This window comes from Erythrolamprus reginae, chromosome 5, assembly GCF_031021105.1.
Source record: "Erythrolamprus reginae isolate rEryReg1 chromosome 5, rEryReg1.hap1, whole genome shotgun sequence".
Lineage (NCBI taxonomy): Eukaryota > Metazoa > Chordata > Lepidosauria > Squamata > Dipsadidae > Erythrolamprus > Erythrolamprus reginae.
Window position 1 is genome coordinate 50,546,694 of NC_091954.1, and position 26,457 is coordinate 50,573,150.

General features: G+C 37.5%; 1 protein-coding gene across 8 annotated transcripts in view; it reads left to right on the forward strand.

Annotated features, from left to right (window-relative positions):
- ATE1 (arginyltransferase 1) overlaps nt 1-25,022 on the forward strand; it is a 68,723-nt gene extending 43,701 nt beyond the window's left edge. For 6 of the 8 annotated variants that reach the window (XM_070752563.1, XM_070752565.1, XM_070752567.1 and 3 more), the window contains 2 exons: nt 9,343-9,463; nt 24,065-25,022. In XM_070752563.1, coding sequence (XP_070608664.1) covers nt 9,343-9,463; nt 24,065-24,243 — 300 coding nt within the window. In that variant the 3' untranslated portion in view covers nt 24,244-25,022. Of the gene's footprint in view, nt 1-2,580; nt 2,828-9,342; nt 9,464-24,064 lie in introns of those variants that run through there. The other 2 variants (XM_070752568.1, XM_070752569.1) reach the window with 1 other exon arrangement.
- The last annotated feature ends 1,435 nt before the right edge of the window (nt 25,023-26,457 follow it).

Below are 26,457 nucleotides of genomic sequence, written 5' to 3' on the forward strand. Positions count from 1 at the left end.
GCTAATTACATAATATTTTATTGCACTGTTTTAACATAGGATGAAATACTAAAGAATCTTCTGAGACCTGTGTCCCTTTTCAGGACCTTGTAATTCATTCAGTAATGTTTTATTATCATATTATTACTCTTTCCCAGTGAACTTTCTTAAGTTATCACTTTAGAAAATTTTGGAGTATTAATTAATACTTTTATCTAAAAAAGTGAGAATTTTCTTGAAAGTCAAAAATATAGCAAGAATTTAAGATTGCTTTCTTCATACCAGATCACACTTGTAATTGGAAGGTGTGTTCTGAATGGAATGGAGCTAAAACTCCTAATCTTTTTCATTCAGGTTTTGCTCCCAATCAGAAAAGAAAATCATAAGTAACTGTAATTAATTATTTCCAACCAGTCTGTCTACGGTAATTTTCAGAACTTATATTAAAGAACTAAAATGTTCATTTAAATCATAGTTGTAATAATTGCATTGCCGGATTATGGATTTTGTTCTAAATCAAGAATTTATGGGACTTATTCTTAGTTTGTTACCTGTTCTTACCTGTTACCTAAGGTAAGTTCTAACCTAAATGGATAATGTTACCTACTTGGGTAATGAAATGTCTACACCCAAACAAATACGCTCTCAGAGGATCAAGGATTCCATAGTTTAACCCTGAGCTACATATATTCTCTTCTATGAAAGTTGTATTGAATTTATGCATATGCTTCCTGAGAATTCATTTCTGCAGTTAAATATGCATCTTTAATGAATGCATTATTATTATTTGCAAAGAGAAGAGTAATTGGCAACCATTTTTTAACTCTCCTTTGTTTCTGACACTAGAAAATCAGTGTCAGACAACGTAAAATATATTAAAACATGCTTTACTATCACCATTATAAGAATGATAATTTTATACTATTCAGTTAAAAATTGGGATTTTTACTGATTGTTAAGAAAATGGTGTACACATTTTTGCAGCACAATTTTTGACAATTTTTAAAAACCTATGTTTCAATCTGCCCTTTTAATCTCTCAAGAATAGTTCAAACTCTTTGGGTTGATATGTTCCATTACTCTTTCTTTTTCTTAGGCACAAGTTTGTTAGGGTCTCTAAGAAAGCCAGTTTAATGTAGTTTTTCACAGTGTGGTTAACAGTACTTTTAACCCTTCCTTGGGCACAAAGTCAGCTGGGTGATTTTGGACCACTCCACTTTCTCTCAGCCCTAGGAAGCAGGCAATGGCAAAACCACTTTTCAAAGCTTGCCAAAAAGTTGCAGGGAGTTGCATAGGCAGTTTCTGAGAATCAGACACAAATGAATGGATGAAAACAAAACATTCCTGCTCCCCCCCCCCAAAAAAAAATAATCTACTGAGCTATTGAAAAGGGAAAATGAGAATTTCATTATCACATTTTTGTCAATAAGAAGTCAGTTTGTCAGAATCAAAATTAATAGCATCTTCTTCAAAATAATAGTTAATCAGTGCTGGGAGCAGAGTGTACCTTTAAAAAATATTTATGTGCTTAAGCAGATAAAAGGAATTGGGGGATGCACAATAATTTCTCTGGTTGCCAGAGATTGAAGATGCTCTTTCATATCTATAAATATAATCCTATATGAACTCAATGCTGCTATCACAAAGTTTAAAAATATGTTTGACTGATTTCTGTGTTAGCAAGTGGATATGTGGGTTAGAGTGGATTTTTAAAACTAAATGATCTGAGAAAGGCAAGATTGTAATGTAAAACTGAACAAACGTCATATTAATTGCAAAAGGTTTATTTCACATTAAACTATATTTTATGTGCGGAATTATTTTTAACAATAGTTCATTGTACAACTACATAAATTTCCATTTACAGGAGGTCAGATTTTATTATTTGCCACAACCACATTCTGAGCCATTGTACTTATTGCAAGGCAGACTAGAAATGTGAAAGAAAACTTAATCAAGGAGAACAGGAGGTTGAACTAGAAGACCTCCAAGGTCTCTTCCAACTCTTTTATTCTGTTATAACTGTTAGAGACTAGAAATAACCTGGAAAGAGAGTAGGCTGAATATTTTTGTCTGCCACTTTCAAGCTTCCATTCACTTGTGTAGACTAGGAGGCATCTGACAACTTGAATTATTCATGCTTGAAAAAGAACTTACCACTTAAAATATTTGAGGTTTTTGAAACAGGAGCTTGGAAAATACCAGAATGTACCAGAAATCTGATTTGTATGTTGATGAAGTAGGAATACAGTCCAAGTTGGCTATTTGGAATTATACAAAGGATTTTCTTCTCTTCCCCTGTAAATTCCTTCTTTTCTTCTTTAGTTGATTATATGAATTCAGACATTAATGTTAAACAAAGATTAAATATGGTTTATTCCTTAAAGATCGGCCTGAGAAAGAATACAGATACTTGGGGGAGAAAGAAAAAAAGGTTTTCCTATAGATTTCACCTATCAAACAAAAGTTGATCCATAAGACTTTACAATAGGGAGCATAAAGCCTTGTGTCATATCCAGTTGTTCTGAAGAATTGAATTAGTTGGTCCTATAAGAACTAGATATTCAAAATAAATAAAATGTTTATATACTCTTTTAACAGAGATTGGCAAAATGCTACCAATGCCACAATAATCTCAGGACACCTACATGGAGCTCAGAGGAATCTATTGGCAAACCAACACCACCGCCATTATAGAAGTTGGTTTTTAGTGATTTGTTGCCAAACTCCCTCTTTTAAGTAGCTTTTGGCTACTTTGGCATGTATCTGTGCATATGTATTTGTATAGAAGTCTGTTCTGAAATATTTCACTAGAATGAATGTAGTGCTGGCTTTCCAAATAAAAAAATTATCAGCAAAAAGATTTGTTCTCGTTCCTGATATTTCAAAACAATAAAAAACACCCTAAGCCATCAAAATAGAAAAATATTAGACAGGATTGGGTTTTTTTCATTTTTTGTTTTGTTCTTGCCACAAATTTAAGTGTGGCCGGGCTTTCCAAAAATATAAGTTCCGGAATGTTGAATGTGAAGCCAGATACTGTAGCCCTTGACATGTGAGAATAAATTATATGTAAAAAGAGGCTTCAGAGTCATACTGGGTCTTCTACTTAAGACTGTGTAGCACTGTTTCCTAGCATCATTGTGTAAGGTATGGGCATCCACAAAGAAGATCCAGTGCGTGCAAACTCTCCATGCACTCTGAAACCTTGACCATGCAGCAAACAAGATATACCCCAAAACGTTGGGGTTTTTTCCCTTCCTACTTCAACACTGCTTTATCCTATGTGATGCTATCTAAGCAGAGTTTGTTAAAACAGAGTAGTTGAACTTAGTTGCAAAGACCTCTCTTGGGGTGGATAATGCGTATCTCTGTTTATGTAATTAAATCAGGGAGCAAGGGTCTGCTGTTATATCGGGGTGATGGGATTCTACTGGTGTCCTCTTTCAAGGAAAAGACCGAATTTAATAAACCTTTGGATTGCCTCACATTTTCTCATGCCTTTCCCTTAATACATTGCTGTTGATAATTTTAGGCTATTTTGTTTATGTAATGTTAAAATTCCTTTATAAAGCAGCTGTCTGGAAACTGAGATGAAGGCCTTAATTCGCTTTTAATAAAAGATCAATGGGTTTATTGTGGAAAAATAGAACACAGATGTACACTGTACCTGATAAAAGAATTAAATGTGTGTTTAACCTTCTCTGTTTATTCTGTGCTACTGGTACTTGACCTCCTTTGTTTTTTTGTAACTATTATCTTTCTCTGGAGCTTTTACTTTTCATATTTGACTTAGTCTGTAAAAACAAACCCCACTAACATACCCTCGTCTCAAATACTCACCAAATCCCTTAGATTTTCCAAAATATTTTAAAAGTAAATCTTCAGATTTAAGTTTCATTCAAATCTATGGCCTTGCCTTGGAACAGAAGTCCAGAGATGCTTTTAGCGTAGGAACTAGAATGCAAAGGCTGGCAAAGTGAGAATACTTCAATTAAACACTCCTTAAGGCAGAACTTCCAAGTTTGCCTCCAGAAGTTTCCAATTAAATATCCAGCCATGCCTGAATGAATGTCATATGTAAGGTTTTCTTTCAGTGTATCTTTTACAAGAGGAAACTAGTGACGAGAGGTTGGTTGAATGTCTTTTGGACTGAAGACTAAGAAAGAGAAATAAAGGAAAGACAAAATAATTATTGAAATTTGCCTCTAGAATAAATCTGCGTCAGATATTCTCCCTCTTCATCAGCAATATTTTGTCGTCTTTGTCCCCTCGTAGTGGAATGTGTGGGATGAAAAATAATGCAAATGTTTTGCATACTACAAAAGAGCCATTTAGAAAGAGAAAATTTTATAGTCTGAGGATATCTCAGAAACAGTAAGATGCACACATTATGCCAGATAATTGTGGAGACATGGTGTTCTGTTTCCATTCTGCTGCTTGGCCACATTATAAGCTGTTCCTTCTGCCAAAAGCAGAATTGTGATTTGGTACACCACTATGATTTTCTCTTAAGTGAACACATGTGGACTGAGTGGCACATAAAGAGGAGTTTTATGATTGTCATCACAAATTGAAACTGTGGCAATGGGACTTAATGTAACATGACTTTATTTTCTATCATGAAAGAAAAGAATAGCTGGGCTGTGGCCAGCAAGGCCTCTACCCCCAGCCTCTTCCTCCAACGTGGTTCAGAGAAGGGTTTAATACCTATTTGATTTACAGTTCACTGTTGCTGAAAGTCAGGCAAACTAATTTTTGTTAACTATGGTTTGTTGAAATAAGCCAGTTGTATAAGCTACATTGTTACAGCATAGCTACAGTATGTCACCAGAAGTCAGTAACCCCCCTCACATTTTGTAAATATTTAAGTATATCTTTTCATGTGACAACACTGATGAAATGATACTTGGCTACAATGTAAAGTGGTGAGTATACAGCTTGTATAACAGTGTAAATGTGCTGTCCCCTCAAAATGACACAACACGCAGCTATTAATGTATAAACTGATAGCAACAAAAGTGAGTACACTCCTAAGTGATAATGTCCAAATGGGGCCCAAGAGAGACCTTACTGGAAAATAATGGTGGCACTTTGGGCTCTATTTGGATATTATTATTTAGAGGTGTACTCACTTTTGTTGCCAGCAGTTTAGACATTAATGGATATGTGCTGCATTATTTTGAGGGGACAGCACATTTACACTCTTATACAAACTCTATACTCACTTTTTTACATTGTAGCTAAGTGTCATTTCTTCAGTGTTGTCACATGAAAAGATATACTTAAATATTTACAAAATGTGAAGGGGTATACTGACTTCTGTGGCATACAGTATATGTAAAAAGAAACTGTGGTTTATCAAAAGCATGAATTAAAAATTTCTTTTTTTATTGTTTTTTATTTTTAAACATCACAATATTTTAACACAGGTCCACACCCGTTTTCATTTATTCTTACTACTTGATAATATATGGTATTTCGTGTATTTACAAAGTTCCATATTTTCATCATTCGTCTCACATTGTTTCACAGTCCGATCTAATCTATATTTTGTGATATTCCAAATTATTTTGTCCTTTGAGTTCAATCATCAGCCAATCCATTTTGGCACACCTATAAATTTTGTCCATTAGTATGTTTTCCAGTGAAATTTGATTATTCTTTCAATACTGAGCATATACTATTCTCACTGCCGTTGTAATGGGTATTGTTAGGTATTGCGTGTTTTTGGATACTGTTTCCTCATTATTCCCAACAAGAAGAATTCAGGAGTAAATTCCATTACTCTTTCCATGATTTCTTGCAACCATTTATGAACTTGTTTCCAATAGCCTTTCGTTTCGGGGCTTTCCACAACATATGAAAGAAGGCCTAACTCTTTTTTACATTTCCAGCGAGCCAAATTAGTGTTTGAATATATTTTAGCCAATCTTGATGGAGCTAAATGCCATCTATAAAACATTTTATACTAATTTTCTTTATATGCTACGAATTTTGTTATTTTACAGTTTGCATTCCAGGTCCTCTCCCATTCAGCCAGATGTATATTATGTCCTACGATTTTGGCCCAGGCTATCTATTTAAATTTGTTTTTTTCTTGGCACCTTCTTTCATGTTCGTAGTCACGTATTTGGTATCTTGCCTCCTGCAAGTGCATCTTTATATAATTCTAGTAGGATATTCTCGAGTGTACTACCCATTTTTTTATAAAATTCCCCTGAGAAATCATCCAGTCCTGGTGATTTGTTGTTGTTTTATTTCTTTAGTGCATTCTGGATTTCTTGAAATGTAATCTCCCTATCTAGCATTTGCTTGTCAAGATTCTCTATTTGTGGTATATTTACTTCCTTTAGGTAATCAATTATTTTATTTATCTGGGTCCTGTCTATACAATTCTCTAGTATTCTGTGGCTATTTCTATTCTCCAAAGCACTAAGGATAGAACAAGAAACAATGAGTGGAAACTAAACAAGGAGAGAAGTAATTTAGAACTAAGGAGAAATTTCCTGACAATTAGAACAATTAATCAGTGGAACAGCTTGCCTCCAGAAGTTGTCAGTACTCCAACATTGGAAGTTTTTAAGATGATGTTGGATAACCACCTGTCTGAAGTAGCTTAGGGTTTCCTGTCTGAACAGGGGATTGGACTAGAAGACATCCAAGGTCTCTTCCAACTCTGTTGTTATTATTATTATTATTTTGTTTTTTTGTTTTTAAAATAGTATACTGTAAAATTGTTTAAATTTTAGCCTTTGTGTGAAACCACCTGAAAAAAATTCCTAAAATGCAGAAAGTGAAGTTTTCATTGATCATATAAAAATGTAATAAATATGTTACTGATATTTTTCTTTGAGAAAATAATTTAACAGTTTAATGGGTCTTAAAATATTTCATGTGCTAAGTCCACATGTTCTTAATATGAAAAACTTAATATAAAAATATGATGATTGGCAGGTGATAGTTTCCTTCAATTCTTTGTTTCTTTTCTCCCCTACTAGATATGTGGATATAGAATTCAAACCATATGTTAGGTCATTGCTTAATATTTGTTTGAATCTGCTGTAAAAATAGCCAGCTCTCCAGGGCCAAACTTAAATTAAAACTATTATAAAATACACATAGTACTTGATGTATCATTTTAACAGAGCCTGAAATTGTAATTGTAGTCAATAGTTAATTGTAGTCAGTACATGGGTCTTCACATGGCCAGATTCAATTCTGCAACTCTTATTTTATTTGTTTTTTTATTTGTCAAGTACGTATTGGTAGAATGCAAAGAAATAACATTGTTTGTAAGCATAATATTGGTACTAATATGAGAGAAACCTAGGACAGAGATGGTAGGCACATTGGTGCACTTATGCACGTTCCTTAATGACCTTTTTACAATGGTTGTAAAGAAAGTGACTGCTTTCGTAAAGTGAATTGTGATCATAAAACAAATATATTTAATGGGTATTTCCTGCCATAAAATGACAAAACAATTGCAAATCATGGTTACATAACTCTGTAAGTGATCATATAATGCAGATTGGTTGCCAAATGCCTGAAATGCAATCATGTGAGATGTTGAGATGGCAGACGTAACTTCAAGGATGGGTTGTAAACTTTTTAAAAAGCCCATCGTAACTCCAAACACTCATTAAATGACTAGTCATAAGTCAAGGATTACCTGTCAAAATGAGTTGTCTTTGATTCACTATACAATAATGAAGTTGATATTTATTCCATATTTAGTCATTGTTTCATTTAAGTTTGTTTGCTTTATTTGCCTAGCCTCAGTATCTGTTAGATTTGTCTGTGCCTAAAGTTGAAACATTCTGTGCTGAAAGGATCTGTATCACCTAAAATTTGGCATTGTAGTTTGATGTTCTTCAAAATGTTTTTTTCATAGAGTCTGTATAAATGATTATCCTGAAGATATTTATTTGGCTCAGAGATTTAATGACTAACTTGGTAAAATATGTGCTATTTCAGTTTTTATTTTATACAAAGAAAAATGTTCCAAATGTTTAACATTGAGGTGGCATTGTAGAAAGAGAGCCATCCTAATCCAGGATAGAAAAAAAATAGGAGCAGAAGCTTCTTTTCCATCTAACAATTTTTATTAAAAGGCATAATCTTTCATGAGCTTCACTTTTCTTCATCCGCTACATGGAATGGCTAATACAGTTTTTAATACAATATAATGTGTTGAAGAGTCAGAAAAGCTGCTACCAACCTCATTTCCATTACAATATCTGTGATCTGTCAGAAAAGATTTAATTTTATAGAGTTGCTTTAAGATGTACTTTCTTTAACAGTTTATGTATCACTGAAGATGCTGGTTTCTGGAGAGGTTCGGGGCTTTAGTTTTGAAGGGATAGAGTAGGTTTTGGGCAAGTGGTAGTTCAGATGTAGTACATCTCATTTTTAAAAAGCTTTATCTTTTCTAAAGATTGCACTGTTACACCACATCCTCAGAAAAGACTCATTTGGTTTAAGAACTTGCTTGCAGGTGCTAAGCCCGCACCCCTGTACACTCCAAAACACCCTTTTGTCTTTGAATCCAAACCTGTACCCAGACCTGTTAACTTCATCTTGTAAATGACTATGTGGTTGAAGCATACATTGTGGATATAGGTGATTGCTCTTTTCATTTTATATACATACTCTCATGGGGTTTTTTTTTGTTTTTAAGTCTTTCAGCTAGAACTACTTTCCATTGGTAAAGACAGTTGATGTAAAGGAGCAGATTTGATAGTTCACTCTCCAGATTTTCTTTCCCCAACTTGGTACTTGTGTTGGAGTTGCAGATGCTAAAATTCCCACCCAATAGGGTGAAGCTAGCAGACATTCTGTGATTTGTAGGTGATGGCTCAATAGATGGTTTATTTAGTATTGAGTTTAATTCCATTTTACCTCCTCAAAACAATATGTCGGACAAATAGTTCTCCATGTGCAATATCTCTTTGCTTATAGCAGCCGCCAGTCAAATTAAAATAATTCTAATTCATGTTATCATTGCAATACCATTTTTAAAAAAATAAAAAAAGAGATGCAGTAAAAAATAAAGAGGCAGTCCAGCTCATTTTGTCTTCTTTTAAATACCCGTTGCATTCTTTGTAAATGTCTTCAAATTTCCTGGGAGATTCTTGGTACTTTCATATCCAAGAATACACAAAATATTATGTTTTTATTTTTTAGATTGGCCAAAGATGGACATCCCAGCAGAAAATCTACATATTCGGCAAAATTTCCATTTATCTGTAGCAGGATTGTTTCATTAAATTTTCATATCTATATTAGGCAGGAGACATTTTGAACACAGAGATATTTGAATTTGATAAATGGCATGCTGTTACTTTCTTTACTTTGCAGGGGCAGTATAGACCTTCTGATTTACTATGTCCAGAGACATATACTTGGATACCCCTTGAGCAGTGTGTGCCTTTTCTTGAGCGTTCGAAATATTCTCGCCTCAATCAAGACTTAAAAATAGGTAGGTGCATAACTTCAGTTCATTGGAACTTCTGCAGACACCTTCAGTGTGTCTGTTATTAGTCTATAATGTATAAGGCGACTCTGTTCCTTTAGAATGTATCACAAGCTATTATGATACCTAGGATACCACAGAAAATTCTGTGGTCATATATTTCATATATTCATCAGTGTCAAGTGCTGAAATAACACAATGGTATCGGACTAATGGAAATACACACATGTACATATAGCCAAGGTAAGCAAACCCTTCTATAGGAATGCCCTGTGAAATATTTGTATCCTGTGCAATGTGACATTTTATGTAAAGATAAAATATTTGTAAGAGGTAGTGGAAGGAAGTGAGAAGAACTTATGCTTTCCACTATTTCATTATATGTTCCTGAGGAATACATGAATTAGGACACACTCTCACACTATATATGGCATTATAAATCTAAAGAAAAATAGGCTTCTCTTTGAAAGGCCCTGATTGTGTCCTACACAATATTTTTATCCTTCTATAAAAATGGGAGGCTTTTCCTCGCATTGTTCTTTAGGCAAAACCTATTGCTTTCTAGATTATTATGTTAGAGAAGTAAATGGTTCTTTCTATAAATATGAATGTGCTTATTTGTGTCTGAATACTTTGTCCAAAAGAAAGTAAAACAATTTATAGTTGGTCAGAGTTGTTTATCATGCTGTTTTCCTTGAACGGTACAGCATGTAATGAGGAGCTTTCTGACTTTGGCTGATCTGTAAAGCCTGAATTGATTCTGAGATTAAAACAATGCCAAAATACGCCTTGCATGTAAGAAGAAGATTACACTGCTTTATAAATTGAATTCAAATAAAACTATTTGATTATGAGAGAGACAAAATGCTGCTTTGAGTAGGTGATCTAGAAAAGATTGCTAAAATGAAGGAACTAATATACAAGTAATAAATAAAAATATTAAAAATAATAAATATAAAAATCTATTTATCCATAGTGAATACATAAATTCATATACAATATGAATTCAAGCTTGGGTTCTGTGGCCTAAGGAAATTAAATTATAATACCTGCTGTGAATGAACATAAGAAGAGCCATGCTGAATCAGGCCAAAGCCCATCGAGTCCAGCATTCTGTGTCACACAGTGGCCCACCAATTGTACATGGAGATCTTGAGTAGAAAGAGAAGGCAAAACCCTCCCTTTCCCTTGACCCCCAACAAATGGTACTCAAGGGAATCTTGCCCTTCTCAACCAACATGGTAGCAGCACATGGACATCCATTTCAATAGCCACCGATACACTTGGCATCCATGAATCTCTCTAATCCTGCCTTGAAGCTATCAAGGCTGACAGTTGTCACGACCTCTTCTGGAAGTGAATTCCATAAACCAATAACCCTATGGGTGAAGAAATATTTCCCTTTATTTGTCCTCGCTTTCTTACCTCTGAGCTTTAGGGAGTGCCCCCTCGTCCTAGTATTGTGTGATAGAGAAAAAAAAATTTCTCTGTCCACCTTTTCTATCCCATGCATGATTTTATACACTTCGATCAAGTCACCCCTTAAACGCCATCTTTCAAGGCTGAAGAGACCAAGGCATTGCAACCTGGTTTCATAAGAGAGGTGCTCCTTTGAGAGCACCTTCCTTATGAGAGTCATCAAGGTTTGGGCTGCTACTAGAATGAAGGAAGCCGTTCATCATTCCAGAGCTTGTCTCCTGCAGAATACCTCCTTTAACAGTCATCAGGGTTTTTTTTTTAAAGCCTTTAATTACAATTTAATAAATATTAAACTGACCAGGGTTCAGCAACATGCAGCTCTTTGGGCCCCCCGCTGTGGTTCCCTATTCCATCACTAGCTGGCCTCGCCCTCTCCTCCCTCACCTGGCTTGAGAAGGTAAGGGTGACAGCAGGAATGGTGATGCGGCTGGGCCTGATTCTCCAGTGCTGGTTGAGGAACAATCGCGACCTCCAGCGGAGGCTTCCCTTTGGGTGATCCTCTTCCCCTCGCAACTCCCTGGCTGGCTCTGGTGGGGCTATGAGGATGCACATGGATGGGGAGACCCACAGCCAGCCAGGGAATCTCAAGAGGGAGAGGAGGGTCATCCGAAGGGAAACCTCTGCCGGGGGTGGCAGTTCTTCAACACAGAGAGAGAGAAAGACGAAAAAAGAGCAATTATGGAGGGAGAATGAGATGAGCAAGGGAGAGATTGGAAGCGGAAGAGAGAGATGAGTGGAAGGGAAAGAGATGGAAGAGGGAGAAAGAGATGGAACAAGAGGGAAAAGAGAGAGAGAAAAAGATACATGTTTCCCATAGAAAAGAAAACATAGCCACAAATTCTGGGTAGGTGTGATTCGGCGGGAGTGAGTGATGAGTTGGCTATGGTTGCCCATGTTTTGTGGTTATGGGTATTTTGTTTTCTCTAGGAAATGGGTCCAAATAGCTCTGAGTTTTTAAGGTTGCCACCCCCTGGCCTAGACAGTGGTATGCTCTGTTTCACATGCTATAGTTTGTTATAACAGTGTGTGTTATTCAACTGAGTTCATAACAGAGTTTGATAAACCACCCAACTGTAAATGACCAGCAGCTTACTTTGTTTCAAAAATAATATATCTTTTATTGAATCTGGTGATATAAAAATATTATTTATTCTAATAGTGATACTTGTTAGCTACCTTTGGAAGAATTCTTGAGTGATATTCATTTCTTCAGACCTACCACACCATAATTTTATCATGCCAAAACTTGATTTTATGCATGTGTATCAGTATAGCAGCTACTGGTGAAAATCTATTGCTTAATGGCTATTAGGAAACTTCTCACTTTTTTCAGATTGGAAATTTATTTGGCTTTTTGGTGGTACATAAAAGCTAGTGAGTGAAGCCAAGGGATGTCTGCCTAGTTTGGATTTAAACACCAGTTATTTTAATACAAATGTAGTCAATTGATACCAATTGTATTTTGCTTTTTTACTTTGCAAATTGCAAGACATACATGCATAGAAGCCAAATAAATAAAATAATTTTGCAGTCCCAGATAGTATTTAAATATTCGTCAGATCTTTAAGATGAAAAGAATTACCAGATAGTGGTACTTAACCTTTTAAAGCTTATGTAATTGTGAAGCAGACATGAGCATAATGCAGGAATACGTTTTACAGAACAAACAGTTCTATATGCTAGTAAAAGATTGGTTATGATTTTCTAGCATTATTACATTTGCCTCTTTTTTATAAAGAAGCAAATTATAGTTGTCCATTTAAAAGATAATATAGGCTGCATGATTGTTACTAGAGTTATCGCCAAATAATAAAACTACAAAATTTTACATTCCCTTTAATGAGCCAAGCTTATATCCCAAAATATTTAAGAATGTATTGTAAATAAATTTTACTTTTAATAAACCAATTTTTAATAAACGGTATATTGATACTGTCTTTGTAATGGATAGGTTTGAAGCACTGCTTTGAAAGTTATGAAACAGACTTATTTATTTATTTATTTATTTATTCATTCATTCATTCAATTTTTATGCCTCCCTTCTCCTTAGACTCAGGGCGGCTTACAACATGTTAGCAATAGCACTTTTTAAACAGAGCGAGGCTATTGCCCCCACAATCTGGGTCCTTATTTTCTCATAGTTCTTAGCAAAGGTTATTGCTAACATAGAAGGTTATTGTTCCATGAGTTACAGAAGACAGAAAATGTGTTGATTTATTCCCAGAATTGCTTTAGCTTATTACATTTTGTATCTTACATCTGTTCTTAATTAATTTTATAAACACTTGAAGGCATTTGAAGTTCACAGTCCAACATGATTCTTGATCATAAAATATGTTTAAACAGTACAGATAGTGCTAATGAGCTGAATCCAAATTTGTCAACTAGATTTTAGTATATGCAAGGAAACCCTAATAAGTAGATGAATCACTGATGGTTCAATAGTTCTAGCTATGCTGTGATATTAAAAAAAGACAACATTTTTATCTGAACAAAGAATGTGGGTTATGTAAACAGAACCATGTTAATCTTTGCTAGTAAACAATTCTTCTCCAAATAAATGGAAGCATGTTAATGATGATTATAACTTTGTAAGATTTCAGTTTCCCATCAACTAGAAGGGGGGAAATGGAAATAGTGTTAAGAGTAACATGTATTGTGTTCATAGGATGAAGTCTGAAACCATTTCTTAGGAAACAAATTCTATTGAAAATCTAAATGACACTTCAACATTACAGTGCTATATATTCCACAGGGATGATAGATGACTGACTTTAGCCTATTGTTCCTAATGTATATGTTTGAAAATACATTGTTTAAAGACATATTACACAAAAGTGGTGCTGGAACTACCTCTATTGTGTTTTGCATATACAGTAAGGATCATGCAAGATGGGTTTCCCAGCAGTGCTATACCTTTCTCCTTGCTTACTTGTCATGAGTCTAATAATCCGCTATCCAGAAGTTATATTCATAATATAGTACTTATTATATATTGATATTTATCGGTTATCCTTTACTTCCAACCATATTTAACTAGAAAGGATTATGTGTTATATAAGATCAAGACAAACATATTGGAAGCAAAGATAATGAACAAAAATGACCATATTTTGGACATATCATTTGGGCTGATATATCTGTGAAAAATATAACACTGGACAAATAAAAGGATGTAGAAAAGCAGATAGTGCTTGGAATGGAATATAAGAGTTCTGGAAAATCTTGTGTGGAATGTATTTGCAATAATTGTGCAATGCAACAATAGACCACCTTGAAGAGCTTATATTTATATTATTTATTTATTTATTTATTTATTTATTTATTTATTTATTAAATTTGTATGCCGCTCCTCTCCGCAGACTCGGGGCAGCTCACAACAACAACAGAAAACAATATATAATACAAATTCAATCATTAGAAAGCTAAAAACTCATAATTTAAAAAACATGCACACAACATACCATACATAAACAGTATAGGCCTGGGGAAGATATTTCAGTTCCCCCATGCCTGACAGCAGAGGTGGGTTTTAAGGAGTTTGTGGAAGGCAAGGAGGGTGGGGGCAGTTATAATCTTAGGGGGGAGCTGGTTCCAGAGGGTCGGGGCCGCCACAGAGAAGGCTCTTCCCCTGGAACCTGCCAAACGACATTGTTTAGTCGACGGGACCCGGAGAAGGCCAACTCTGTGGGACCTATCCATAAAGTCACCAAAAATTGATTATAACCTGACAAAATATAACAGTAAGCATACATTTCTTTATCTAATCTCCTTTCAATCTCTTGCATTATGACAGTAACACTGGGTCAAAAGCAGGGGTATCAGACTCAAGGCCCAGGGTCAGGAGCCGGCTTATATCTTGCCGTCGGGGACACCCTGGAAACAGTGAGGGACTGGCCTGCGGTGCCTCTTCCAGAGAAAACAGAGTTTTAAAGGGTTGCGTGCAGCCCTTGCAATCTCCGTTTTTGTTGGCAGAGGGTTGCAGGAGGCCGTTGTAGCTGAAAATGGAGTTTGGGAGCCTGTTTTCTGTGGTAAAGCGCTCGGGTCATCACAGGCAACCCTGACACGAGTGGTATCAAGCTGATGACTCCCACTCTGCCCACACCCACTCCAGCCTCTCCCCTAGATCAAACACAACCCTGATGTGGCCCTCAATGAAATTGAGTTTAACACCCCTGGTCTAAACTCTAAAGCATAATATCTTTAGCGTCTACGGAGAGGGGCGGCATACAAATCTAATCTAATCTAATTAATAAATAAATAATATCCTATCCTGAGTCAACATAGTAGGAGGAGACAATGGGAAACAAATCTACTGATATCTCAGTGTTAGGCTTGGGTGCCATCAAATCTTAAGATTCTTTACACTTTCATTGTTCTAAGTCTTCGAGTCTTCGGAGAGGGGCGGCATACAAATCCAAATAATAAATAAATAATAAATAATAAGTCTTTCTCCCTTGACAGAGTTTTATCCAGACAACATTAACATTTGTATTATTAAAATATAGATATTAGCCAAAACATCTATCATGAAAAATGATTAATCCAAATTTTAAAAGTAGAACAGTATGCTGTATATATATATATATTTATTTATTTATTATTTAGATTTGTATATACTTCATGGCATATACAGTGCTACTTCTACTTAAGAACGCCTCTACTTAAGAACTTTTCTAGATAAGAACCAGGTGTTCAAGATTTTTTGGCCTCTAATTAAGAATCATTTTCTACTTAAGAACCCGAGCACGGAAAAATTTGCCAGGAAATTTGAGAGCGGCACGAAGGCCTGGCCAGTTTCCTGTCATTCCCCCTTTAATCCCGGCCATCTGGGCTGCCAGAGGAGCCTTTTGGTGGCACTTAAGGAGGCTTTGGCAGTCCAGAGTCAGGGATTATTTTGATTCTTCCCACCTCACCTTCTTCCTTGGGAAGAGACTCTCCTCCTCACCTTCTTCCTCCTCCCACCCAAATTCCGAGCTTTTATTTCTTTTCTAGTGGGTTTGCACACATTATTTGCTTTTACATTGATATCTATGGGAAAAATTGCTTCTACTTAAAAATGTTTCTACTTAAGAACCTGATCACAGAACGAATTAAGTTCTTAATTAGAAGTACCACTGTACAGTACTTGTAAAATTGATCCTGACAGATCAGTACTATTGCCTGGAAATGCCAGAACCATTTATACAGTAATCAAGAATTATATCATTTTTATGTGTCATTCTTTAACATCTGTAAAGGGTTTTTAGATTCCGTTATATTCAGTTAAAGCCTTTCTGTTTCAGTTTTACAATGAACAAAGTGATTATTTCCCCCCCTTTCGACTGGCTCTTGGCATTAAAACAATAACTGAATTCAAACTGACTAAATAACTAGTACTGTTGCTGTGACAGGAACTCTTTTTGCTTTTTTGAGATTATTTTATACATAAAGCTACATTAAAACATGATCGAAACATTTAAATATGTCAAATGGTTAAATGGGACATGGGATCAAAGGGACATGATCGAAACATTTAAATATGTCAAAGGGTTAAATAAGGTCCAGGAGGGAAGTGTTTTTAATAGGAAAGTGAACACAAGAACAAGGGGGCACAATCTGAAGTTAGTTGGGGGAAAGATCAAAAGCAACATGAGAAAATATTATTTTACTGAAAGAGTAGTAGATCCTTGGAACAAACTTCCAGCAGACGTGGTAGATAAATCCACAGTAACTTAATTTAAACATACCTGGGATAAACATAGATCCATCCTAAGATAAAATACAAAAAATAGTATAAGGGCAGACTAGATGGATCATGAGGTCTTTTTCTGCCGTCAGTCTTCTATGTTTCTATGTTTCTAAAAGAGTATGGGGAGGATTGGTAGCATTAATTTAACTTGCGGGAGTGGTTTTGATAGCCTTTTATTCTGAAATTTACAGTTTTTAAAGATGGAGCTATATAGCAGTCTTTTAAAAGGGGAATAATCTCTTAAAGTTCTGGATTAAATTTATTACCTTTGTGTATGTGTATATGTGTGTATCTAACTGACTGCGGACATGTTCCAAAATCTTTAACATGATTTCTATTTCTCTGTTTTTTATTGTTATGGATCTACTTTTAGTAGATCAAAGAATGATGATTCAAACTTGATCCATTAGTACTTGGGATGACACGATCGTGTTTCTTTTAATTTCTTGTAGTACTTTGTTTAGCATAAACCTGAATAACAGAAAAAGTTAAACATGACTGTACCTGATTTTACCACTTTTTTTTTTTTTTTGCAGTTAAGTGAAATTGGCAGTCATTAAAGTTATCCAGTGTATTTGGGGTGGGGAGTGGGGGGGGTGTTTTGTTTTGTTTGCCAGAAAACAAAAGTAAATGCCAGAAAGCTGTAAGAAAAATGCCATAAATCACAATCATATAACTGCAGAATGCTGCAAAAGGCCATAACTGAGCCCCAGTTATCAAGTGCCCAATATTTGATAACATGACCACAGGAAGTGTATGCAGCTTGTTGTATACAACTATTATTCACCTATTACAGTTGTGGCTTTAACAAAAGATAACTTTGTGAGAACAGTATGAAACATTTTTAAAAAGACTGGACTGGCACTAAATAGTTAAAGCACAAAATGTTTTGTACATCTCTATTTGTAACATTTATTTTAGTATTTTAACTATTATCCACATACTACAATTGCGACTTTAAGGAAGGATAATTTTGTGAGAGCAGCATCAAACATTTTTTTAAAAGAATGAGACCAGAAGCTATAACTGAGAATGGGCATTGTTATACTTACCTGAACACCCATTCTCATGTAGGAGAGTTAGCCTCCAAGGATGGGTTTGACCTTATTTGATAGCAAATCAGAACTGAGTCTTACAAAAGTATAAATATTGCCCTTACTTACTATCTGTATGATCTTTATTAAGTGATGGTCTTGAACCAGTAGCTGTATTTACCTATAATGCTGACATAATCCTTTAAATTATGGTGGAACAGTTTATGTTAGTAGTGCAAATATAATGCAAAGCCACAGTGGGGAGTTAATTCATTACTTTAACTAAACCCAAATAAATTACATCATATAGATTGTGTTTTAATATTGACTCCTTGTATAGTCAGCCAGTCTCAACATGAATGGACTTTGCATTGCAGTTCTAAGAATTCAAAAAGTGTATACTGTGGGAATACATAGCTTGCCAGTGCCTATTGTGTGTTTACTGGAGCTTCCATATAATGTTGAAGTTTTCTATGTTTGGATTGGATCAAGTGTATTTAGTCATGAAAAATACACAAAGCATGCCTCTTGACATAGTATGCAATTTCATGTAACCCTCCAGGGTAATATCCTGACTCCCTTCTCAGATAGTTTCTTATTGAATAGCAAGCCTGATTATTAGTTAGTTGCTTAAGTATGACTAATGAGGCGCCATATGGTCAAGGCTCTGGTCTAGTTACACAGTTGTACATAGTTGTATGCAATCTTAACAACAATAATACAAAATTATGATTAAAAGATTGAAGGGAATAGGAGGGACCTAGTCTTAGTCCATCAACCAACTCAAGCAAGATAGTTGCTGTTTTTTATGGTACCTTGTTCAATTGATGTAAGCTACTAGGCCAGGGGTAGGCAAAATTGGCTCTTCTATGACTTGTGGACTTCAACTCCCAGAATTCCTGAGCTAGCATGATTGGATCAGGAATTCTGGGAGTTGAAGTCCACAAGTCATAGAAGAGCCAACTTTGCCTACCCCTATACTAGGTCATATTTATACTTCTTTCTGTCTTCGTTTAATGATTAAGGCGATACGTAATTACTTTCAGATTAGCATTTCCTGGCAAAGTCTTACATGGACATGTTTAAATAAGTAATGCTTCCTTCATGTGATTAGTGTATATTTGTAATTACCTTGTACATGATCCATAAATAACTAAGACACTTGAATTGAAATTATAATTTGTGCAATTATAATTTGACAGTCTGTTCCGTAAGGTTGTAATGAGACAAAAAGAGAGAGAGAGAGAGAAGAATTTGGAGCATAAACCAATTTATACTGATAATAACTGAGCATAACATAACATTGAATGAATGAATGAATGAAAATAACATTTACACCAGAAAATGCCAGAAACTTTAAAAAATAATAGGTGGAATTGGGATTAGAGTTTTTGCAACAGGATAGATGTGGATTGCAAATTTAGCAATCTCATTTTCATTTCATCTTTGTTCATTCAATGGTTTTTGGTTTTTTTCTTAATTTATTTGGCAATAATTATGTGAAATATTTCTACTTGTTATTCAGAAAAGTACCCAGAATTCAATTAAAGACAGTTATGAAAATTGTATGACATATAGACCATAGTTGAATCAGATTTTATTGTAGTAGACATGATTTCTCTTGCTTCTGATAAAAGGCGGATGTGCAAATTTGAAGAACACAAGCAAAATTTAAAAAATAGTTATATGGCAGCATCTAATAAAGTCAACGAAATATGGATCTAAGAGTAGTTAAAATAAGAAAGAAATGCTTTTCCAATCTCAAATTTTAATGTTTAGTAAAAGAAATAGGATTGGAAAATATGCAGCTCTTGAAATAGGGTGGGTCTATGTGGGTGTTTGTTTAAAGATATGACTTGGTGCCAGAAGTATTTAGGTTGCAGCTCATATTTTACCTATGGTTAAATAACTCTTCTGTTTCTTAAGAACTTAAACTAATTTTATGATGAACTTATTTGAAACTGAAATTCTTTGCAGAATGTCCACCAAAAATTTTAATCAAAGGAGTAAAAATACATAAACCTAATAGAATGCTAGAAAAATGTTGTGCCTAATGGTTCAAAAAGCCACTAACAATTTGAGTCACTGTTGGAATTTGGTTGCATTTGTCAATATTAAATGAAAGGTAAATTTGGACTTGTTGAACAACAACATGGATCTTTATATTTCTTTGTTTTATTATGTTTGAAACAAAATGAATGAGTAGTGATTAAAAGATGCTGTGCTTTGAAAATAGAGATCCATATCCTGAAATATTGTCAAGGAGAAAGGAGTGTGAAGTCTTTGTAAATTCTGTTTAATGAAGAGACTAGAGAAAGTTGGCATTGTTTTGAGACAAAACTTTTCCTACTGATATAGGCTGCCAGTTTCCCATAACAAACTTGTACAATAATTTGAGATTATCAAGTGTTTGGATTCATTCCATTTTCTGTTGATTTGTGTGCTTTTATAAAAATATGGGTTAAAAGTACATTCAGTATTGCATCAATTCAGCCTATTTTATAAAAATGTCTCCAGATAAATTGTGAAATGATTTTCAAAGGTCTTAAAATCCTAGTTATAATTTGTTTAAAAATCTATTTTTTTCTTAATCAAATATATAAATATATCTTAGTAACAGATGTTTAGTGTTAAGTTTAACAATGGAAAACATCATGTTTTCAGTTATTGCTTGTTTCTTGAATGAATTTTTTTCTGCATTATAACCCTTCCTATAAACAGTTGCAAAATGTCACCAATACTATAGTTACATTATTCAGTAATGAAAAATGATGTCTTGACATAAAAAGTGCAGTCTATTATGGTTTTATAGGAAAGGTAAAATAAGACTAACTCCAAATGGGAAGGTTTTATGTCACAGGGTAATGGGATATGACCCCTTCAAATAAGTCTGGTAAAGCATTTTTATATATTTTGTAGATATTTTCATGATTCATTTTTTAATATTTACTCTAAACTTATAATAATATATTCTTAAAAAGAATATAGCACTTTTTACTCAAACACAATTAACCATTTTAAACCTTAAACAATTATTTTAAACAGCTACATTAGAAAATCTTGTTTCTTGATATTTATATTAGACATAGCTTGCATAAAGTACTTCAAAATTGTAGTGCAAATAAAATCTTTGTAATGTTAGGTTAGGTTAGGTTTATTGGATTTATATGCCGCCCCTCTCCGCAAACTCGGGGCGGCTCACAACAATAATAAAAAACAGTACAGTACACAATACCAAATCCAATGCCCATCCATCCAGTTCCAATTTAAATTAATAATCTCATAAAAAACAGTATATATAAAAAACAGGCACACAGTCAATCAATCAACAAAACAACATGGGCAAGGGGGAGGTGTTTTAGTTCCCCCATGCCTGACGGCAAAGGTGGGTCTTAAGGAGTTTACGAAAGGCAGGGAGGGTGGGGGCAATCCTAATCTCAGGGGGGAGCTGGTTCCAGAGGGTCGGGGCCCCCACAGAGAAGGCTCTTCCCCTGGGTCCTGCCAGACAACATTGTTTAGTCGACAGGACCCGGAGAAGGCCAACTCTGTGGGACCTAACCGGTCGCTGGGATTCATGCGGCAGGAGGCGGTCCCGAAGATATTCTGGTCCGGTGCCATGAAGGGCTTTATAGGTCATAACCAACACTTTGAATTGTGACCGGAAACTGATCGGCAGCCAATGCAGACTGCGGAGTGTTGGAGTGATATGGGCATATTTGGAGAAGCCCATAATTGCTCTCGCAGCTGCATTCTGCACGATCTGAAGTTTCCGAACACTTTTCAAAGGTAGCCCCATGTAGAGAGCGTTACAGTAGTCGAGCCTCGAGGTGATGAGGGCATGAGTGACTGTGAGTAATGACTCCCAGTCCAAATAGGGCCGCAACTGGCGCACCAGGCGAACCTGGGCAAACGTCCCCCTCGCCACAGCTGAAAGGTGTTTTTCTAATGTGAGCTGTGGATCGAGGAGGACGCCAAAGTTGCGGACCCTCTCTGAGGGGGTCAATAATTCCCCCCCCCCAGGGTAATGGACGGACAGATAGAATTGTCCTTGGGAGGCAAAACCCACAGCCACTCCGTCTTGTCTGGGTTGAGTTTGAGTTTGTTGACACCCATCCAGGCCCCAACAGCCTCCAGGCACCGGCACATCACTTCCACTGCTTCGTTGACTGGACATGGGGTGGAGATGTAGAACTGAGTATCATCGGCATATTGATGATACCTCACCCCATGCCCTTGGATGATCTCACCCAGCGGTTTCATGTAGATATTAAATAGCAGGGGGGAGAGGACTGACCCCTGAGGCACCCCACAAGGGAGAAACCTCGGGGTCGACCTCTGACCCCCCACTAACACCGACTGCGACCGACCGGAGAGGTAGGAGGAGAACCACTGAAGAACAGTGCCTCCCACTCCCAACCCCTCCAGCCGGCGCAGAAGGATACCATGGTCGATGGTATCGAAAGCCGCTGAGAGGTCAAGGAGCACCAGGACAGAGGACAAGCCCCTGTCCTGGGCCCGCCAGAGATCATCCATCAACGCGACCAAAGCAGTTTCTGTGCTGTAGCCGGGCCTGAATCCAGACTGCTGAGGACCTAGATAATCGGCTTCATCCAAGGACCACTGGAGTTGAAGTGCCACCACCTTCTCGACAACCTTCCCCATGAAGGGAAGGTTGGAGACTGGACGGTAGTTATTAAGCACGGCTGGGTCCATGGAAGGCTTGTTGAGGAGGGGGCGCACAACCGCCTCCTTATAAAGTGGCGGAAAGGACCCCCTCCCCAAGGAGGCGTTGACAATCTCCTGGACCCAGCTCCGTGTCACCCCTCGACTGGCCGAAACCAGCCAAGAGGGACACGGATCCAGTAAACAGGTGGCGGAACTCACAGCTCCAATGGCCTTGTCCACTTCATCAGGTGTCACCAAGTCAAACTCCTCCCAGAGAGATGGACAAAGACGTTTAGCCCCAGTCACCTCGACTGACTCATTGTCGACTCTGTTTCACAATTGGAGTCGAGGTCCGCTCGGATCCGGGTGATTTTATCAGCGAAAAACGTGTTAAAATCCTCGGCACTACTCTGCAAGGGCTCCCCAACTCCCCTCTGATTAAGAAGGGAGCGGGTTACCCTAAACAGAGCGGCCGGGCGGGATTCCGCTGATGCAATCAAGGCGGCATGATACGCGCATCTTGCCGCCTTGAGCGCCACTTTGTAAGTCTTAATATGAGCTCTTACAAGTGTTCGATCGGATTCGGACTTACTCTTCCTCCATCGCTTCTCCAGACGTCTCTTCTGGCGCTTCAACACACGGAGCTCCTCGTTGAACCATGGAGCTCTACGGGGTCTAGTGCCATGGAGAGGTCGCAACGGCGCAATCCGGTCAAGAGCCTCCCCTGCAGCCTTGTTCCAGGCCTCAGCAAGAGACTCTGCCGAACTGTGGACAAGTGTATCTGGAATAACCCCAAGCGCCATCTGGAAGCCTTCTGGATCCATCAGGCGTCTGGGGCGGAACCTCCTAATTGGTTCCGCCTCCCTGCGGGGAAGGATTGGAGCCAGGAAGTTAAGCCGCAATAGGAAATGATCTGACCACCACAAAGGCAGCACTTCTAAGCCCCTTAATCTCAGATCATTACTCAGTTGCTCAGAGAGGAATATCATATCGGGTGCATGCCCACCCTCGTGAGTCGGACCCTGAACTACTTGAGTCAGGTCCATGGCTGTCATGGTGGCCATGAACTCCTGTGCCAGTCCAGAGGAACCGCCGAGCGACGGCAGATTGAAGTCCCCCAGGATGATAAGTCTGGGGAACTCCACCGCCAGCCCGGCCACCTCCTCGAGCAGCACAGGCAGGGCTGTTGACATGCAGCTGGGAGGCAGGTACGTGAGTAACAAGCCCACCTGAACCCCTAAGTCCAACTTCACCAGGAGGGACTCACAACCCGCAACCTCTGGAGCAATGAGCCTACGCAGGCCAAGACTCTCCCTGGCTATAATAGCCACTCCTCCCCCCCTTCCCTGGGGTCGAGGTTGGTGCCATACCCGAAACCCAGCTGGGCAAATTTCAGAGAGAGGAACTCCTCCCTCCGGGCCCAGCCAGGTAATGTGCATGGTTTCCTATACTTAAAAACTGAACAGAGCTAATTCGGAGAAGTCCATAAGGCTGTGGTCATGCTGCTTACAAATATCAGGTGTGAAGAAGAAAACCAAGATAAATTCACAGGTCTTCCATATGATGCACTTTCTAAACATAAAATTTCTGCCCTGTACAGTTTGATGTCGTCGTCCCCCTGTCTCTCTGTCTCTGTTTCTCTCTGTATATATTTATTTAGCCATTGCAATTTGTTAATATTTCTGTTTCTTTTTTCAGCTGATGAAGGGAGGATAAAAGAACTTGACAAAGTTCAGGTTCTCTATAAGAAATCAGTTATGCCTTACAGGATGTATAAGAGAAATCGAAAAGGACCAAGTGATGAAGAAACTGTCCAGCAATATGCAGCTCTCGTGGGACAGGCATGTTCAGAGAGGTTGTGGCTTTTTCGGAGCTGAATATTCATTCTGTATTACTGTAGTACTGCAAGATTATATATCTGCTGTTTTCTGTTGTTATGCCTATTGAATACACACTGTGTACTGTTTTCTGCCTGGGAATGAACATGTTGACAAACTTTAGCATAAACATTGATTTTGAGTCTTTATATTAAGGGTTTGTCAGAATATCACAATGACTGAGTTCATGAGATCAAAGTACTCTTTACATTTTCAAATAAGCGAATGGGATGAGTATAAAATTGAGTAGAACATTTGAAGTGGTGGGGGAGTAGCATTTTGTAGGTATTTAGTAAAGATAATATTTAAAATCAACTGGGTGATGAAATATAAGTTGTTTTAAAATGTATAAATATTTCAGAAATTTTATATTTTTTTTGACTACTATCAAATAATTACATATTTTGTTCGGCTATTATTTCAGAATTCAGTTAGCCAGATAAGTAAGCAAATGTTTTGCACTATGCTTCAGTGGGGAAACCCAACCTCTGTCTAGTAGAGTTGGTGCCTAGGTTGCTATTATATCATATAATATAAAGCCATCTAATGTGTATCTATGCACTGCATCTTTCAAATTATTCACTGAAGTCTTTAAATGTTTGCTTTAAATAACATATAATGGTACTGAAATAACCAGAAGTTTGATGATTTAGAGCTGGTGGTGGCTTTTTTGTTTTTGTTTTTGTAAGTGACACTTTGGGAAAGGTTGAAACTGAAATGTTTATCAAATTACCAAAGAAATTAATTTAAAAATGTAGATTAAACTATGTTGAAATGCATTCTATTTTTTTGTTTTGTTTTATATTCTTAAGGTTTATGTTGACTGTAGTATTCAGAGAACATATTTGCAACACACCATTAAAAACCCCTCATTTCACACTGAGCAATGTTTTAACTAAGCATTCAGAACTTTTGGTGTTATCCACTCTGTATTTTAAGCTGTAGAATACAAGGCTATGAAATTCAACATTCTGTGCTCAGATGATATTTTCCATACAACTTTGATTAATTTTTTCCTCATTATCTAATACAGCAGGACAGCAGAACATAAAAACCCAATTATGTGCCTAGATTTTGCCTGTAGTTTGGAATGAAATAATAGTACCGTGTTTCCCCGAAAGTAAGACAGTGTCTTACTTTCTTTTTACCCCCCAAAGCCCCACTACGTCTTACTTTCGGGGTATGTCTTACATTGGAAAAAAATTGAAAGGGTCGCGTTCCCGAAGGCATCTCCCCAGAGTCCAGAAGGGCAGCCGCGGGACAGGAGCCTCGTGAGCCCTTTTCCAAGTTCAACCTCAGGGCTCCAAGCGGCGTGCACGCGTGGAGCCACAGACGCGTGTCGGGGAAGCGTGTGTCTGGAGGGGAGGAGCCGCTCTGCGCAGTTGGGCAGCCCCACCTGCCTGCTGGAAAGGAGGCGGGCGAAGGAGGGCGCAGCTCCGGCCGCTCGCCTCGGAGCTGGTCGGCCTCGCTGGCCGCTTGCAGCCGAGCCTCGGCAGGACTCGGTTGCTGGGACGAGCGCTTTCGCTGCAAGCCGCCGCCCGCTCAGCTCGCTTCGGACCAGCGCCATCCTTCGCTTTGCCAAGCCAGGGAAGAGGCGGTGGCGCCACGGCGAGGCGAAGGCGAGGGGCACGCGGGGAGCTTGGAAGCGACGTCATCGTGCTCTCCCCCCGGCAATACCCCTGTGTTTCCCCGAAAGTAAGACATATATCTTACTTTTGGGGTATGGCTTATATTAGCCGACCCCCCTGAAACCCCCGATACGTCTTACAATCGGGGGTGTCTTACTATCGGGGAAACAGCCTTCATTCAGAGATTCTTACAAACGTGCAAGTAATATATGCTGTATGTTCACTAAAATTCATACATGTTTAGTTAAATATGCTGATGTGTTGTTGGGTGGTAGTTTTGACATTATCAGCCATTATTTTGGAAAGGGGGAGAAAATCACAGAATTAATTCTTAATTTTATTCCTACATTCCCACAAGGTTGGCATGATTATTGAACTTAATATCAGCCATTAGCAGTGTGATCTGTGAAAGTATTGATGCCCTATATCAGTGATGGTGAACCTTCCTTGGCTCGCGTGCCAAAAAGGGTTGGGGTGGAGGGTGCTAGTGTGAGTGACGTGCCCACACTCCTTCCCTCCCCCCGTGCATGTGCAAATGCCCCCACACTGCCCCCCCTCGCGCATGCGCAAAGCCATTTTGAAGCCT